Source organism: Vipera ursinii (assembly GCF_947247035.1).
Source record: "Vipera ursinii genome assembly, chromosome: 6".
NCBI classification, from domain to species: domain Eukaryota; kingdom Metazoa; phylum Chordata; class Lepidosauria; order Squamata; family Viperidae; genus Vipera; species Vipera ursinii.
In genome coordinates this window covers 5,606,222-5,625,922 of record NC_139515.1, presented here as the reverse complement: position 1 = coordinate 5,625,922, position 19,701 = coordinate 5,606,222, and the positions used below count along the sequence as shown (strand labels likewise).

The following is a 19,701-nucleotide window of genomic DNA, read 5'->3' as shown; positions in this document are numbered from 1 at the left end:
CCTCCCTCTCTCCCCTTCCATCCCTCCCTCTCCCTCCCTCTCTCTCTCCCTCTCTCCCCTCTCTCTCTTTCTGTCCCTACCTCTCCGTCCCTCTCCCTCCCTCTTTCCCTCCTTCCCTCTCTTCTTCCCTCTCTCCTTCCCTCCCTCCCCTTCCCCCTCTCTCTTCCTCCTCTCCCTCCCTCCCCTCCTTCCCTCTTTCCCTCTTCCTCCTCTCTCCCCCCTCCCTGACTTTTTTCCTCTCTTCCTCCCTCTCTCTCTCCCTTCCTCCTTCCCTCCCCTCCCCCTCTGTTTCTCCCTCTCCCTCTCTTCTTCCTCTCTCTTCCTCCCTCTCCCTCCCTCTCCCTCCCTCTTTCTCTCTCTCTCTCTCTCCCTCTGGATTGGCAAATCATCAGGATAAGCTCTTCTTACACAAAGGAACGTAACAACAGACATATCACAAATAATCTTGAGCTGGCATCAGGCCCACTTGAAAGCAACAAAATCTACTACAAAAAGACACCGCGTTTGGCAAGCAATGGTATAAAATAATCACTTGGCTCCTGAGGCAATGAAGATTAATATCCACCTCCAGTCTCCCCTCTCATTTATTTTATTCATTTATTAGTTCATTCATTCCAGTATTCAAAGGAGAGCCCAGTCAACTGGATACAGTTTGCCAAATATGTAACTTGGGGTTAAAAGCAAATGCAAATCCGTTAAAAGTAAAGCTGCGCATTTAGTGCGCATAAACCCAGGATTCACTTTCACTACTATAAAAAACCAAACCTTATCTGAAATGATAGTCAGACCAATTCTGTTTCCCATAGTTTGGTGGAATAATTATGTTTTCACCAATATTACAATTATGTGTTCTTGGGTTTGGGTTGGGTTGGGTTGGGGGGGGGTTTTTGGTAGCAGCAATGGATTTGGTTCATTTTTTAAGGTGATATTTTCTTATCACTATGAAAGAAGAATGTCACGAATAAGACCAAGATATAGGTAGTCCTCAACTTATGACTCAAAATTTCCATTGCTCAGCGAGACAGTTGTTCAGTGAGTTTTGCCCCATTTTGTGACCTTTCTTGCCACAGATCTTAAGCGAATCACCTCAGTTATTAAGTTAGTAATACCGTTGTTGAGTGAATCTGGCTTTCGCCATTGACTTTCCTCATCAGAAGGTCACAAAAAAGGGGATCGCACGACCTCGGGATACTGCAACCGTCATAAATACATGCCAGTTGCCAAGCGTCTTTAACCTCTCTAAGCTCTGCAAATTTGTTTTTGGTGGCGATGGTTTTGTAATACCATATACTCTGAAAACTTTTATCACATGACCCTGGGGATGCTCCAACAGTCCTAAGTGTGAAAAATGGTCCTAAGTCACAATTTTCAGTGGGCGTTGTAACCCTGCTATCATGTGTTCCATACTTGAAGAAACTCACGTGCTGTTTATTTTCCTTCAACCGTATTTGATTTCCACAACGTATCCACCTAAAACAGGGGTAGGCAACCTCAGCTCTTTGGTGACTCGTGGACTTCAACTCCCAGAATTCCTGAGCCAGCCACGCTGAGGGAAAAGGGAGAGGTTTCCAAGCTGAGCCAGCCTGGCTCAGGAATTCTGGGAGTTGAAGTCCACGAGTCATAAAAGAGCCAAGGTTGCCTAACCCTGGCCTAAAAGCTGTCAAGGCGAGCTTTTCAAATCCCACTAAGAGGTAATTATGCTTAAAGTCCTTGACATCGATGACGTGGCGATGCATCTGTGATCTCAAATTCACACTGCAACAGGTTATGGTGGCAGAAACAATAGATCACGGCCCTCCAGGGATCATCAGAAATCAAAATCGGGCCTCACGACCATTTTGATGCTGATTGGGTTTGCCCAATCAAAGGGAGAAGACTGTCAAAACTCATTTCCCATTGCCAGGTTAAGCCTGATCGGTTTCATATATATAGTCAAAGCAAGGAACAAATGTTGTGATGTGTGTTTGAGAAAGGGCCAAACCATTTGTCGAAAGCATCTGCCAGTCACAGCCATGCTATAATTGGTAGCTGGTTTCCTGCTGACTGCTGACTGCCAGCGTAATCTAGATTCCTAATCCATAAACTAAATTCAGATATTTTTATGCCTAGTTGAAAAAGCTTCTGTTGGGTGGAAAGGTAGTAAGTAACTAACAAGACCTTCTCCCCAAGTGTGCACAGGTGAGCATTTCCTTGTTCACCTGTTGCTAATAATGGAGCATCAAGCTTGCTTGCAGAGCCAGTGTCTTGCCGCTTGCTCACAAAACACTTATTTTATAATAATAATAATAATAAGTTGGAAGGGACCTTGGAGGTCTCCAGAACAGCAGTACAGTTAGTCCATGAAAGTTACCGATTTTATAGGAAGTGGTAATATTATTTCTTGTCCCACTCTTAACTCCGATGAAATCCTTAAAATCAGATTAAATTTCTTTATTAACGGTCTTTGACCGGCCTTTGCAATAACTTTACAGTAAAATGGGAAATAGATTAACGCAGCAATTTGAGAAGGGGGAAAAATAGGAAAATAAAATTTTGGCAACATAATGACTCTAGGCTCATGACATGTTTAACTCCACACACACACTCAGTTCATAGACAGCCCAATAAGATAATAAATTATCTCTGTATCAAGGATCTATTGCTCCTGTTCCCAACATGAAAATTTTGTCAGGAACTCTTGAGCTGCTCAGGTGCACATTGCATTTGATTTATCTTGATACTTAATATAGTAGACATACATTGACTGTGCTAGATAAAGTTGTTAAAATTGAAGGGGAAAACCTCTGAAAATCAGAAGATGCTAATAAATTGGTCCAAGAATCCTCTGTATTCACTCACACTAAGCTAGGATTCTGTCCCAAATCTTTACATTATTATTATTATTTTTTAGAATTGCTAAATTTTTATATATATGATCAATTTCTAGCCCACACAAATGCAAAATAATTCTGGGTGGGTTCACATGATTAAAAAGACATCCTACACAAGGCAGCAGACAATACTGCCTAAAAACACAACAAGTACAATGTACTTATTTATTGTATAAGTTATTGATATTTAACAAGTATACATAGATGTATTTATTTATTGTGTAATTTATTTAATTTGTACAATAAGTTCAACGTTAGTTCAAAATCCGCTCTGGAGTTTGAAAAATCAATGCTTTCATATTATTTCCATGAATGGAAGACATGTTTGAATTGCCTTGAAGGTAGGCACCATCCCATAATTTGCTAACTTTGATTGTTTCCATCTTTAGAACATCAACTGCAAAATTGCATTCAGTGTTAATAGTATCTGATTCCTGAAAGGTTAGTTTGCAGTTATATCATGGTACTGCAAGGTGAAACGCCCTTGTAGATACGACAACTGCATAAAATTGTCTTGCAGTGGGAACAATCAATTTATACAAATCGCTGGGTTGTTGTTGTTTTTTCCAACGCAGAATCTTCCATTTGATGAAATGGAGAAAGTACTTCTTCTAATCTGAAGGACAAGCTGGAAGAAAAACGTAGAAGAAATATAATATTCCTTAAAATGTTTTGGGCATAATTAGGGATGCTTATCCTGCTCACCTCTCAAGAATGGAAAACCTTCCCCGTGCTAACCAACTTCTCATGTATACCACAACAGTTTTGAGATTAATTGTATAGTAAGTTCAACAGGAAGGGTTCAGTTGTGCTACATCGAATATGATGCCCCTGAGCTACAAATCACAATGGCAGCGTTGAACATGTTCCTCATATTAATGAATATTTTTAGTCTCTCTTCTCGTAGCAGTTGAGATTTTTCTTTTTTTTATTCTCTTCCTTTCATGCAGGAAATCTAAATGAAAAGCATTTTATTGTGCTTCATTGTTTAAGGTTGTAATCTCCAGGTGCATGTTTATGTTTTTAGTATTGTATTCTGTTTTTGTATGTCAGCGGCTCCAATACAACAATCCTAAAAACAGCCAGCGAATCAAAACAAACAATTATGCAAATATAGCCACTAATTTTACAGGTCAGCAAAATGGGAAATGAGAAGTCATTATGATGAGGTGAGCTAAAGTGGCAAAAATAGGTTTCATCTGCAGTGTGGTTGTGCGTTGTTTAATTATTGTGAGATAGAAATCCTTATTAATATACTGCATTCAATATACCTGGAACTCTCTTTTCTCAATAGCTGACATGAAATATAGGCATGGTTGTAGCGGAAGGATTGGCAGAATCCAGGGGCGGAGTTAAAAGAGAGATCAGCCTAGAATCCCTATATAGCCACAAGCGGAGGCTCTTTGCATAGACTTTTAGCAATAAATCAGTTTAACTGGACCTTCACATTTAGACATGAGGACCTGGTCTTTCCCATCTGACAATGAGATACTAAAAGAGTCAATCAGGTTTTCAGATTTAGGCTGAAAAGGGTCTTATTTTCCAGAACAGGAAATATTGAACAGTTTATTGTCTCATGCTTAGGGTAATAGGCAATCCTGATTAAAATTCATTTAGACTTAAATTACCAAGTTAACACAGCAGTTAGGTAAATACATAAATAGTTCATTGCCAAACTCTCCAGATAAAATAATTTCTTTATTTAGCAGCCACTGAAGCACAACTTGCCAATCTCCAAAATGGCGTTCTTAAATAGAGACCATTTAGTTGCCTAGTAAATCAAACAGCAATTTTAGCCATTTTTGTGTGTGTTGTTTCAGTCCAAGTTCGGTAAATGTTTTAGGCCAAGTGTTCCTCTCGGGATTCTGAAAAAATATACAGATCTGAGAAAGTGAGATAGGATACTTGATAAATAAAACATTAACAGTGACAAAGGCATGGAAAGATCCAGGGCGATATTAACTCCCACAAAAACATTTTAAGGCTCTTCTGGAAATGAAAAGTTCTGTACAAACTAGAAAATATTTAGGGAAGTTGAGTAAACTGAGGCAATGAGATTGAAAAAAACATTGTGCAATAAAATTCAAGGGTTTAATGCAAATGGCATTGCTTTTTAAGAAAAAGAGAGAGAAAGGAAAGGAAAGGAAAGGAAAGGAAAGGAAAGGAAAGGAAAGGAAAGGAAAGGAAAGGAAGGGAAGGGAAGGGAAGGGAAGGGAAGGGAAGGGAAGGGAAGGGAAGGGAAGGGAAGAAAGAAAGAAAGAAAGAAAGAAAGAAAGAAAGAAAGAAAGAAAGAAAGAAAGAAAGAAAGAAAGAAAGAAAGAAAGAAAGATACTGAATATAATAAGAAATATGAATCAAAATCCGTTCTATAATGTTGTAGGTTATAAAGTGCTTTTTTCCACAAACTTTGTAAATCTATCTTAGTAGACTTTGTAATTGTTATGAGAGGTGTGCAAATATAGGAGGCACTGGGGGGAAAATGGATTATTTATTGCCACCAATTTTTTTGGGATTATTTACTACAACCAAATTTTGATTATTTACTGCAACCCAAAAAATTATGTCACCGAGTTTGAACTGGGACTTGCTACTCGGTGACATAATGCTACCATGTTTACGTCAACCACCTTTACAACATTTCAAAGCAATTTATTCAGATGACACCCCCCACACACACACACTGTCTTTAGAATCGTAAATGGGCAGGGAATCCCTTGCCCCCAGCCAAGCTAAGATTAAGTGCAGCTTAAACCCATGAGATTTAAATGGACCAAGTGGACTATACATGTTTATGGCCCACTTCATAAGTATTTCAAACACTTGAATTGAGGTGCAAATTCAGGTCAAAAAGGGTCCGTTCACAAAAGACTCTAATGATAAAAGCCCAGCAGCAAATCACGTTGTTCTTTGTGAATGTCATAAGCATTAATGCTCCTAATCAGTCCCAGGCTTGGTGGGTCATGATGAAGACATAATGGTCTCATGCTGACATGAGAAGCACAACAGCCATTTGAAGGCAATCGTAGCCCAGAGAAGTTTTTAATTTGGTCTCAATCCCTTGCAGAGAATTAATCCCCAACTAGCCTTTACAGTCCCTGGAATTGCCACCATCTCATTCATCTAAAATGCTTGGTGAAGTTCACAGTCTCAGCTACAGCGTTGGTGCTGCTCAAGTTGCAATTAATATCTAGTGATATGTAGTATACTATACCTGTCCATTGGTTTTTCTTACCTAAATGTAGAACCTTACTTTTTTCACCCTTGAATTTTATTTTGTTAGATAGCACCCAGGGTTCAAGTCTGTCCAGATCCTCCTGTATCTTAAGCCTGTCTTCTGAAGTGTTGGCTATTCCTGCCAGCTTGGTGTCATCTGCAAATTTGATGAGTTCCCCGTCTATCCCCTCATCCAATGCCCTCGTTTGAGATGAGAGAGGACAAGGTCTGGACTAATTCCTTCCCTCTACTCATCCAGAACTTTTAATATGCTGCTTATTATCACATAATCTCTCATGAGCTTGTTTATCTCTGCTTTATTGGTCCAGATATCTGTGCAGGCCATCTGAAATCTCTGCTTTTTTCAGTAGAGATAGCTAAACCATAAAGGGATGCCATACAATCTGTGATTTGAGTTAAACAGATATAATTTAATACCTCGCTTTCCATTTTTATTAGAATCATTTAGAACACAATAAAGAATGTTTCCTTTTTAAAAAAATGGCTGTAAGTCTACCTGTCCAAGACAATTTTTAACTTTCTTCATCCGCCATTCCAAACCTGTGAAGAAATTATTTTTAACAATACTTTTAAGCAAATAGTCTCCTAGATATTTGACCTTTTTATGTTGAACACCATTATTTGTGCAAGTATGATGCTTAAAGTTCTTTTTATCTGTTCGTTGCCTTGGTAGTAGCTGCCCCTCATTTGTTGATGGGCTTTCTCTATGCCTTCTATAATTTGGCTTGAGAGAGAGAGAGAGATCCCACATTCAGCCCCTGATCATCAGCGGAGACCGGGTGGACCGGGTGGCCAGCTTTAGGTTTCTGGGTGTTACCATAACAGAGGACCTGACCTGGAGTGCTCATGTTATGGCATTGGTTAAGAAGGCCCAGCAAAGATTATATTTCTTAAGACTTCTCAGGAAACAACAAATGAATGAAAAACTGGTGGTGACCTTCTACCACTGCTCCATAGAGAGCATTCTGACCTATTGCGTTTGTGTGTGGTTTGCCAACTGGATAGTAGCAGATAGGAAAGCGCTCCAGAGGGTTATTACCATCGCCCAGAGGATTATTGGCTGCCCTCTCCTCCCCCACCCCCTAAAGACAAACTGTACAGTTCCTGTTGTCTTAGGAAAGCTCAAAATATTCTTAAAGACTCCTCTCATCCTGGACATTCTTAAATTGCTATTAAATTGTTGATTGTAATTTCCTTATGCTGACCCACCCTTGGCTCCTAAGTAACTGATATGCTGGTGGTAAATCAGCACTCCTGGACCAAAAAGGCACCCATTTCCCAGGCTTCAATCATTTCTCTGGCTGTTTTTGTCCCTGCTCGGCCAACAATCATAGTAACTGTTAACTTCACTACAGTGTGAGGCCACCAATAAGTTTAGGTCTCCTTATCTAACCCTTCGCTCATGTTCCCACAAACTGGTGATTAGCTTCCTCATAGCTATTAAAAGGTAAAGGTTCCCCCGCACATGTGTGCTAGTCGTTTCCAACTCTAGGGGCCGGTGCTCATCTCCGTTTCAAAGCCAAAGAGCCAGCGTTTGTCCGAGGACATCTCCATGGTCATGACTAGATGCCAAAGGCGCACGGAACACTGTTACCTTCCCACCGTAGTGGTCCCTATTTTTCTACTTGCATTTTTACGTGCTTTCGAACTGCTAGGTTGGCAGAAGCTGGGACGAGTAAGAGGCGCTCACTCTGTTACGCGGCACTTGGGATTCGACCCGCCAAACTGCTGATCTTCTGATCGACAAGCTCAGCGTCCTAACCCACTGAGCCACCGCTATAGCTATTATTCTTATATTAATTTCTACTGAAAAAGTCAAAGCAAAATCTATAGGCATTAGCTAAGGCCCAATAAATGAATGCCAGCTGCTAAATAGAAAGAGAACTGCAAAGCCAGTAATTTCTTCATCAAAACTTCATAAGGCATGTATGAACACTTGTCATAAATGAAACAGTATTTTGTTGAAGGCAAGACTTATGCTTTAGAGCATTCCCAGTGAGAAACAGTAATGCCTGAAGGTATAAGGCTTATTTCCCCACACAGGTTTCATCGCCACAGTAAACAATTTACAGTGAATTTACTTGATAAATTTATACTGAAACAGCTGTATAATGTCTGTATTTGGGGTCCCTAAGAAATATCATTTTTTGCTGCAACTGTTGGCCCAATTAATTCTGCCAAATCCATTTAGAATCACTGGGAGAACATGTATGCTTGAAGCTGGTTGAGCAGCTTCAATGTTCTGAGACCAGAGCTGGCAGCTCTCAATGGGTGCCAATTGCTATAAGACAAAACAAATCTAAAAGATTATTAATCTTTTAGGCTAGGTTAGGCTGGCTTGGTCGCTCAACAGTGAGACACCGGTGAAGCGGGCACAGCAGCACCTGCATTTTCTGCGTCGCAGGAGAAAAGCTCATCTTCCTTCCCCTGTCCTGACCACTTTCTGCAGAGGGATGACCGAGAGCATCCTGTCATACAGCATCGCAGTCTGGTTTAGAAGCATCCCTGCTTCGGACAGGAAGGCGGTGCAGAGAGTGGTGAGGACAGCAGAAAAGATCATTGGCAGTTCCCTCCCTTCCATCCAGGACACGGCACAGAAGTGTTGCTTGAGCAGGGTCCGCAAGATTGTCTGGGACACTACACACCCTCTTCACAACCTGTTTTATTTTATTTTTATTTTTTGTTATCTTTTGGGAGGGGGCTCCGTGTTGTGCGAAGCCACAATTTTGTTCCATTCAGTGTCACCCTTGTGAATTCTCAAGCTTCCTCCTTCCGTTATGTATTCAAGATGAACGGTGATTAATATGTATATGTAAGGGAGTAGGAATCTACATATGTATGCATATGGCATGTCTATATGTGTGTTATGTATTTGCTTGATACCACTTGTTCAAATTTTGTTACTTGTATTTGACAAAATCGGCACTGTAGGCGATTCCCTTTCTTTCAGTTTTCCTTCTCCTTGATAATGTATTGTGTTATTCCGAATAGTGGTAACGAATGAACTCTCATCTCAAGTATTGCAATGTAATTGCTCAGAAGTAGCACATGAGAATATGCCTTTGGTGCTTCTTTGTAACAATAGGATTCCCAATTTCCTGTTTCACTAGTTTAATATCAAATAGTATCTATACTCCTGTGAAAGGAAAGGAAGGGAATGGGGGAAAGAAGAGGGAAGGAGAGAGGAAAAAAGGAAAGGGAAGGGAAGGGAAGGGAAGGAAAGGGAAGGGAAGGGAAGGGAAGGGAAGGAAAGGGAAGGGAAGGGAAGAAAAGGAAAGGGAAGGGAAGGAAAGGAAAGGAAAGGAAAGGAAAGGAAAGGAAAGGAAAGGAAAGGAAAGGAAAGGAAAGGAAAGGAAAGGAAAGGAAAGGAAAGGGAAGGGAAGGAAAAGAAAGGGAAGGGAAGGGAAGGGAAGGATAGAAAAGGGAGATGGAGGGAGGAAAAAAGAAAAAAGAAAGAAAGAGAAGGAAGGAAGGAAGGAAGGAAGGAAGGAAGGAAGGAAGGAAGGAAAGAAGGAAGGAAGGAAAGAAGGAAGGAAGGAAGGAAGGAAGGAAGGAAGGAAGGAAAGGGGGATGGAAGGAAGGGAAGGAAGGAAGGAAGGAAGGAAGGAAGGAAGGAAGGAAAGAAGGAAGGAAGGAAAGAAGGAAGGAAGGAAGGAAGGAAGGAAGGAAAGGGGGATGGAAGGAAGGGAAGGAAGGAAGGAAGGAAGGAAGGAAGGAAGGAAGGAAAGAAGGAAGGAAGGAAGGAAGGAAGGAAAGGGGGATGGAAGGAAGGAAGGAAGGAAGGAAGGAAGGAGAGTGGAGAAAGGAATGGAAGGGATAAGTACATAGAAAAGACATGAAAGGAACAAGACATATAAAGAAAAAGAAAAAAAAAATATCAAGGAGCGGCTTCCATTTTTCTTTAGAGCAGTTATAAATGCATATCCTCTTTCTCTAAGATGACATTATGGCTCCCACTACAAGCTAATTAGCCCTTGAGTTAGCTTACTCCTTTAATCAGTTGTGCCAATCCAAAAAAAAAAAGAGTTCTGAAAAAAAACCATCATTCATTTAAAGCCTAGGAGTAATTGAACGAAAACAGACAATTTGTAACTCCATTAAATAATAATAAGCTTCTTTAGCCCAGGAAACCGAACAAAGCAGTCCTTCTCGACATCCTGCGTGGCGCTCCATCTCAGATAATGAGGAAGCAAATCCTTTGTTTTCCTGTTCCAGGATGTAGGTAGAGATGACACAAAACTCTTTGAGGGTGAAATTCAGAGTTTGGACTAAGGAAGAAAATTAAGTAATAGGGTGATCGGTTGATCGTGTGTGTAATCAGATTGTTTTCTTCTCCTAGCAACTCCATAGAAGGGTGGACCCATCCCCAGTGCAACTGACTTCCCCTTGCTCATAGTTGTCCTCTTCTTCTCTTTCCTTCCACTGGTCGTTGCATCGTGTGTCCAAAATAAGATAATTTGAGCCTGGTCATTTGTACCTCAAGTGAGACAACTGGACTGATTTGTTCAACGCCTATTTGTTGCTTTTCTCAGTTGTCCGCAGTATTCTCAGGAATCTTCTCCAATTTTTTTTGTGAAAAAACCCCAAGATTCTCTGCCTTAAAATTCCAAGCCTAACATTTCACGCTAAAGCGTATTGCACTTGCTTGCTTTTAAGTAAGTGAACATCAGTAATTGGCCTTTTTCTATCCGTTTCAGCATTGGGTGTTGATCTGATGTTGCTGTCTAGCACACACAATATATTGCAGAACATGTCACAAAAAAATTAGTAAGTATAGTTAACAATCAGTCCTGGGGTTGGAGAAGATTCTTGAAAGTCCCTTGGACTGCAAGGAGATCAAATCAGTCGATCCTGAAGGAAATCAATCCTGACTGGTCCTTGGAAGGACAATGCTGAAACTCAAAGCCCAAAGATTTTGGCTATCAAATAAGAACAGAGGACTTCTTGGAGAAGACCCCAATGTTGGGAAAGATGGAAGGCGAAAAGAGAAGGGGACAACACAGGAGGAGATGGTTAGATAGTGTCATCAACACAATGAACGTGAATTTTGGCAAACTCCAAGAGACAGTGAAGGACAGGGGGGCAGGGATGCTATGGTCCAGGAGGTTGCAAAGAGTCATGACTTAGCAACCGAACAACAACAACAACATTCAATCCTCATACCTCCAAAGATTTAATGACAATAAGGAAACTGAGTTGTGGACAAACTAAAAATGTAATGAAAAAGGGAAGCTCTTTTGAAGTTTTAACGACTTCTTCGATTTCCTTGGATTTTTGTCACTTGCGACAACTGAGCTTACATGATGTGGAAGATGAAGGTTGTACCAACCCTAAAATTTTAGCAGTTCTCACTCCAGACATTGATGAAATATGCCATCGTAGGCAAAGTCACATATCCTATTAAGATTTATAATTGATGTACTCATCGTGAGGGGAAACCAAGCATGAAATTGAAACATATTGAATTTTGAGGGTGGAGGTTCGTCCTCTGAGCTTGTGGGTTGGTTTCCAAGCATTTCGTTGCCAGACTAGGTGACATCTTCAGTGGAATTTAGGGAGATTATCAATGTTGGTGTTCTTCTGCTTATAGGAGCTTTGTGTCATCAGCAGATCTTGTGATGGGAGGGTCACGTCAGGTGAGGGTCTGGTGAGAGTCTAGTGATGGGTCTTGTGAGGGGTCAGGTGTGGGTCCAAGGGTCTTATGATGGGTCTTGTAATGGGTCTTGTGAGGGGCCAGGTGGGGGTCACATCAAGTGAGGGGTCTTGTAAGGGGTCAGGTGTGGGTCACATCAACTGAGAGGGTCTTGTGATGGGTCATGTGTGGGTCCAAGGGTCTTATGATGGGTCTTGTAATGGGTCTTGTGAGGGGCCAGATGTGGGTCACATCAAGTGAGGGTCTTGTGAGAGGTCTTGTGAGGGGTCAGGTGTGGGTCCAAGGGTCCTATGATGGGTCTTGTGATGGGTCAGGTGTGGGTCCAAGGGTCCTATGATGGGTCTTGTAATGGGTCTTGTGAGGGGTCAGGTGTGGGTCACATCAACTGAGGGGTCTTGTGGGGGGTCAGGTGTGGGTCACATCAACTGAGGGGTCTTGTGGGGGGTCAGGTGTGGGTCACATCAACTGAGAGGGTCTTGTGATGGGGAGGTAACATCAGGTGTATTTTATATTTTATACACGTCATATTGTACTTTAATTTTCCTTTTAATTTCCATTGCCTGGCTTTTAAGAAAGTCATAGAGTTCCTTATTTTTTTAAAAAGAAACGTTAGTACCGTCATCTTGGAAAAATTTAGGGAAGACCATTTTGGCAATCTATAGCATTTCTTCCTTTTTTCACAGCCCTTAAAATGTAGTAGAGAATGACCTGCAACTCAGAAATCTTATAAAAAAAGACCATTAAGGAGAAAGATCTACCTCTAAGCTTCTCAAATAAAAAAAACCCTTTCTAAGCTTTCCAAATCAAACGATATTTTCTTTTGAGAAGGAAACTTGCAGTCTGGTCAACATTCAAGTATCACTTCCTTCCTTTTCATTTTTCATTTGATGAACACCAAACAGCCCCTGAGGGATTGAACTGTTGACGTCTTTGTTGCTCTTCAAGGTTGAAATGCCGATAATTTTCTAAGAAGCTATCTTGAAGCATTCACACCACTACTCAATGAACCATGGGGACTATTGTTATTAACCAATTGAACGGCCCTCTGGCAAAGATAATGGACGAAAGATGTCACATGAGTTAAGACCAGGATTAAAAAAAAATGAACCTCTTTGTCAACTGATTTAATCCTCGGTCAGAGCCGTTCTTAAAAGTCGATGCATTGTAGATGGAATTGGGAATTTGCCAACTAGATCAAGATGGCTCAATTAACGTTGCTAGTTTGCAAGTCTTGGCATTGGATCCAAGAACTTTGAATGGAAAGGAAAAGACTATTACCGCCGGTCTGCAAAAACTTGCCATGGGCACTGTTGAAACAGTATGAAGCATACCTAATGCACAGAGTTGGCGTCCGTCCTTATTTTTCCATTTTCAGAAACAGAAAAACAATTTTCTGATTTATTTCCTCTGCTGACATAAATCTGCTGATTTATGCTGAAGCGCTGTTGCCCTTTTATGAAAGCATGATGGTTTTTTTTTTCCAGGTTTCAAGCAGAATTATTTCCCAACCCTATCTTGTTCAAATCAGAATACAGATGGAAGGGACCTTGGAGGTCTTCTAGTCCAACCCCCTGCTCAGGCAGGAAGCCCTATACCATTTCAGACAAATGGTTGTCCAGTCTGTTCTTAAAAACTTCCAGTGTTGGAGCATTCACAGCTTCCGGAGGCAAGTTGTTCCACTGGTTAATTGTTCTATCTGTCAGAAAATTTCTCCTTAGTTCTAGGTTGCTTCTCTCCTTGATTAGTTTCCATCCATTGCTTCTTGTCCTGCCTTCTGTTGCTTTGGAGAATAGGTTGACCCCCTCATCTTTGTGGGAGCCCCTCAAATATTGGAATACTGCTATCACGTCACCCCTTGTCCTTCTCTTCATTAGACTAGACATACCCAAATCCTGCAACTGTTCTTCGTATGTTTTAGCCTCCAGTCCCCCGATCATCTTTGTTGTTCTTCTCTGCATTTATATGGCCAACCACCTCCAGCTGGCATACAACAACGATAGCCCTATTTTTATTTTCTAAATATGATTTCCGAAATGTTATGGTGTTGCTCGGAATATTTTAAAAACCAAACAAAACCCAGATCTTTCTGCCCTATAATGTCTATCAGTTTGCTTACGAAGAACATTTAATGTTTGGGCCACCTGGGAATTTCGATGAGGGCCATAAATTAATGAAGTCCCTTGGTACTGATGTGCTTTTGTTAGAAGTGGGTGGGAATTCTTTTGTCTCCCTTGTCTTCCTCACAGCGGTATTATTTCTGTATGGCACACTGAACAAAGCAGCTCATTAAATATTGGCAAGATTTGCTAGCAGTAAGGTTTATGGCAAGGTCATATTAAGAATTTATCTGATGTTTCATAAAGATTAGTTGTTCACTGCTTCAAGACCTCTCTGGCTTTATTAAGATGTGATAAGCTTTGCATATATTTGTCAGTAACAAGCTGTGGTTTGTTTGTTTTTTGTTTGTTTCAAGGCATGTATTCACTTTTGGTATGTGTCCAGAGAAGCCACAGCATGTTGTGTGCTTAGGAGATTTCATTTGAGTTCTTGCTTTGAATTGGTTAAAAAAAAAAATACAACCGCTCGAGATGGATTCTTTCCTAAAGTTTTCTTTCACAATATCTTATTGTCTCTTGCGCTCAGAAGCAAGGACTGAATTCAAGCTGTGTTTTACATTTTCTTTAGATTCGTACCAACAAAGATCTATTGTCCTTAGATGAGGACCTACGGCACCGAAAAGTGAATTGCTAGATCTGTAGGATGGTATGTGAGATGGTGGTAAAACACAATGATATTTGAAGACAGTCAGTATGTGTCTATGGCAGTAATGCAAACACATTCCATCCCACAGCCACATGATCAGCGTATGTACTCCCAGGGTGATATAATGGATAACAATAATTTATTCAACTTGTATGCCACATGACTCTCAATAGTCTAGTGAAAAGAAGGACTAGGGATGACATGATAGCTGTGTTCCAATATTTAAGGGGGTCACAAAGAAGAGGGGGTCAACTTATTCTCCAAAGCACCAGAAGGCAGGACAAAAAGCCATGGAGAAATTTCCTGACAGTGAGAACAATTAACCAGTGGAACAGCTTGCCTCCAGAAGATGTGGGTGCTCCAATACTGGAGTTTTTTTTTTTTAAAAAAAAGATTGGACAACCATTTGTGTGAAATAGTACAGAGCAGGGGGTTAGAAGTCCTTCAAGGTCCCTTCCAAGTCTGTTGTTCTGTTAACAACGCAGGGCGACTCACAAAAATCACAGTACAATCCAATCAGGGCAAGTTAAAACGGGTGTCCCTTTGCCCTTTTACACAAAATGGTGAACTTCAAAAACAGCGTTCAGCTACATCAGATACCGACGCTGTACTTTCTCAAACAATGATGTGCAGGATCCACATTGGCAGGGATGGTGCAAAGGTGTCAACTGATTGAGCTTTCATTTTTCCTTTGATTGCGTTTCTAGCTGAAGTCAAAATGTTAAAGCCACAGATGAGAAGCCTCATAACCCTGGGACTTCAGTGATCTCAGAGTGCTAACTCTGTTGAATGAGTCCAAAACTTGTTCTCTCATTTGGGTCAAATTGTAGCTGATCGGGGGCAGAAAGATTGCACATCGCTGCTGACTAGGTAGAGCATCAGTGCTTGTATATTAGACACCACGGAATATGGTTTTCCCAGCAGCTAGAATTAATAATCAACACCTCTCTATGGTTAGGTGCTTCAATATATACCACTGATAGAAATATAGAATTTACATGTTTATTATGTATATGATATTTATATTTATAAATATAAATAATTTATATATTAAAAGAGGAAAGAAGGAAGGAAGGAAGGAAGGAAGGAAGGAAGGAAGGAAGGAAGGAAGGAAGGAAGGAAGGAAGGAAGGAAGGAAGGAAGGAAGGAGTAATATTGCAGGATGTACCTGAATAAAAACAATTGTTATTTTTTTTACATTAGGGTTAGGATAACTTTACTATATTAACATATATTAATATGTTTATTAGTTATGTTTATATAGTAAAGTTCCTTCAAGGGGATTGATTCCTTCCTTCCTTCCTTCCTTCCTTCCTTCCTTCCTTCCTTCCTTCTTCCAATTTTTGATGTGCTCAACTCCAAAGAATTTTAGACAACTCAGAAAGTAAAGTAATAATAATAGTTGCTGGGAAGGACTTGATAGGTAAATAGAAATGGCAAATCCAGTCTGAACATCTGGCTGTGTCTGTGACAAACCATAAAAATTATAATCGAGGACTACAGTCTCACAAAAAAACGACATGTATTATCTCTACTTGGTAATTCTTTCCTGAGTACAATTAATAAAGCATGTAAGCGTATAAAAATCATAGTAAGACATGTTATACTGTACATCCTCTGTAATGTGGGAGCCGTGGTGGCGCAGTGATTAGAATGCAGGCTAGCTCTGCTCACTGCCAGAAGTTCGATCCTGACCAACTCAAGGCTGGCTCAGCCTTCCATCCTTCCAAGGTCGGTAAAATGAGGACCTGGATTGTTGGGGACAATCTAACAGCTGGCAGTTAGCAGAAGTAGCCTGCAATACTGCATTATAACCACTGCAATACCACGATTACCTGTTTGTTCAATTCAGTGATGGGATTCAGCCGGTTTGCACCAGTTCGGTAGAACTGGTAGCTAAATTTTGTTGAGTTTGGAGAACCAGCTGAATGCACCCCTGGAGGAGGCCTCCGAGGCCTAGAACGGCCCACCGGAAGTGCGAGGATGCCACTTCCAGAAGTCTGTTCTAGGCCTCGGAGGCCTGGAGGAGGTCTCCCAGACCGAGAACAGCCCACTGGAAGTGCGGGGATGCCGGAAGCCCATTCTAGACCTCGGAGGCCCAGGCCTGCATCCAGACAGAGAACCAGTTGTTCAGGGATTTGAATCCCACCACTGGTTCAATCTATGTATTCTAATTATTTGACACATAAATTGAATCAATGTTGAGGCAGAGACGCTCAAATTGCTCTCTTTTGTAGGACCTCTCTCAAAAGCTCAGTTGAGATTTTCCACTGAATCTGAAAAGCCTCTCAATGGTGCCCATGAACATAAGTTCTCATTTAAGCACACTGGGAACTGGCAGACGTCCTATCCTGCCAATTTGGGAAATTGCCTCCATTCCTACATGCTAAGTGCCTCCAAAACCACTCGGAGACAAAAACAGTACATAAATTATACAGGCTCTCCCATGTGCCTGGCTTCCCATCTGCCATGGAGAGAGCCCACAGATTGCCATGGCATCCGCAAATTGAGCATATAATTTGAGCTGACTGGGATGGCAAGCAGAGACCAGCGGATTCCAAATGGTAAAGAAGCGAAAGTCTTCCAAATTCATCGTGTCCCCTCCGATTAAAAGAAGAAGAAGAAAAAGCATCCCATCACCAACAACCTACTGTATTTTGGGGGGTATGGCTCTGAGTGCGCCTCTACTACAATAAGAGAAAAACCATTTTGTGAGAACAATTAAGGACAGGAACAAGTTGCCTTCAACTTGCCTGATTGATCCTCTTGGTGATGACTCAATCAGTCTTCCTTCTGATCCTTTCCTTGGCTGGTCCTTAGTTTTGCAATAAGGAAGACTACTACTACCACTACTACTACTACTACTACTACTACTAATAATAATAATAATAATAAGAAGAAGAAGAAGAAGAAGAAGAAGAAGAAGAAGAAGAAGAAAGAGAAAAAGAAAGAGAAGAAAAGAAAAAGAAAAAGAAAAGAAAAGAAAAGAAAAGAAAAGAAAGAAAAGAAAAGAAAAGAAAAGAAAAGAAAAGAAAAGAAAAGAAAAGAAAGTCTGGATGTGGCAGTGCCTGGAGACAGCAAATAGACAAGAAAGAACTGGAGAAGATAACAAAATACAAAGACCTACAAATAGAAATAGAACAACTGTGGCAAAGGCAAGCAAGGGTAGTATCAATAGTAATAGGCACCTTGGGTGCAATCCCCAAACAACTGGAGCACCACTGGAACACCATCATCGGCATTGACACATTCGCCATCAGTCAATTGCAAAAGGCGGCCTTACTAGGAACTGCTTCCATCCTGCGACGAGATTTGTAACAGCATCAAACATCCAGATCTGCCTATCCCAGGTCCTTGGTAAGGACTCAATAGGACTCAAATCCAGTCTGAACATCTGGCTGACTGTGCTATTATTATTATTATTATTATTATTATTATTATTATTATTATTATTATTATTATTATTATTATTATTATTATTATTATTTATCATATAATAATAATAATAATAATAATAATAATAAAAAAAAATACTCCTTCCATCCTGCGACAATATCTATAATACCATCAAACATCCACATCTGCCTATCCCAGGTCCTTGGTAAGGACTCGATAGGTAGACAAAAATGCCAAATCCAGTCTGAACATCTGCCTGACTCTGCGATGATTAATAATAATAATAATAATAATAATAATAATAATAATAATAATAATAATAATGTGAAGAACAGTGAAAGTCCCACTGAACATAGGATTTTGTCAGAAGTACTGAAAAATAAATCTTGATTAATGGTTCTCTTTCTTGTTTGCTGCTGTTATTATTTTTTTATTGCTTCCTAATGAGTGGCTTCATTCTAGCAGTTTTCCAACACAGGAGAAAGAAATAAAATAAACATCCATATTTAGCGTTTCATTGGTTAGAAAGCTGCACTAATGAAATGTGTCAGTTGATGACATTATGCAGTGAACTGAACTTTGTGCAAATCATCTGGGAGTCTGATGTATATGAAGCAAATCTGGGGCGGAGTGAAAAGAGGCACCAGCCTAGAATCTCAATGTAGCCACAAATGAACTAAATCCAACCCCTCCCTTGAGTGCCAACCATTAGTTGAGAAGACTCCTGTGCATAGACTGTTTAGCAATAAATCAGTTTAATTGGACCTTCACATGTGGACCTGGTCTTGCAGTTTTTCATGATCTGCTGCTCTTTGCGGCATGTAACCAAAGTGATTTTCTTTCTTTTTTTTCAAAACAGGCACTACAAGACCTCATAAGGAGGGGGAAGTTCCTGGGGTGGATTATATTTTCATCACTGTTGAAGATTTTATGGAACTGGAGAAAAGTGGTGCTCTTCTAGAAAGTGGAACCTATGAAGGTAAGCACAGTCTTCCTGCAACGCCTACCTTGCAGTTTCATGATGTTTCTCCCATTTTCGAGGTTTGCATTAGGACATCACATTAGAATGTGTCACAACATGCATTTTGTTGCACTTGGAATAGAGGGCAGTTTTGGTAATTTCATTCCTCAATAAGGAGAGAAAGATAAATGATGATGATGATGATCATGGTCATGATGATGATCATGATGATTATGGTGATGATCATGGTGATGATGATAATTGTGATGATGATCATGATGATGATCTTGATCACGATGATAAATGTGATGATCATGATGACCATGGTGATCATGGTGATGATCATGATGACCATCATGATGATTATGGTCATCATCGTCATGATCATCATCATGGTCATCATCACATTCATCATCATGATCCTCATTGTGATCATTCTGATCATCATCATTACCATGATCATGATCTTCATGATCATCATGATCATCATCATAATCATCACAGTCATCATCATTGTGATCATCATGATCATCACAATCATCATCATTATGATCATCATCATGATCATTCCTATCATCATGATCATCATCATGATCATCACTATGATTATCATTATGATCATCACCATGATCATCACCATGATGACCATGATGATGATCATGATGGTGATGGTGGTGATATCCATTCAGTCATGAACAACTCTTGACAATTCTGTGGGCCAGATCTCTCCACATCTTCCAATCTTGCACTGCTTCTTTGAGTTTTTCTTGTTCTGATGGTGTCCAGCTACCATGGCCTGCTTTCCTTTCACTGCTAACTTCCAA

General features: G+C 40.4%; 1 protein-coding gene across 1 annotated transcript in view; it reads left to right on the top strand.

Annotated features, from left to right (window-relative positions):
* MAGI2 (membrane associated guanylate kinase, WW and PDZ domain containing 2) overlaps positions 1-19,701 on the top strand; it is a gene marked incomplete at its 5' end in the record, with an annotated part of 504,420 nt that overhangs the window by 280,828 nt on the left and 203,891 nt on the right. Inside the window, one exon of the mRNA XM_083366234.1 lies at positions 18,776-18,895. Within this exon, the coding sequence (XP_083222360.1) occupies positions 18,776-18,895 (120 nt within the window). The remainder of the gene's footprint in view (positions 1-18,775; positions 18,896-19,701) is intronic.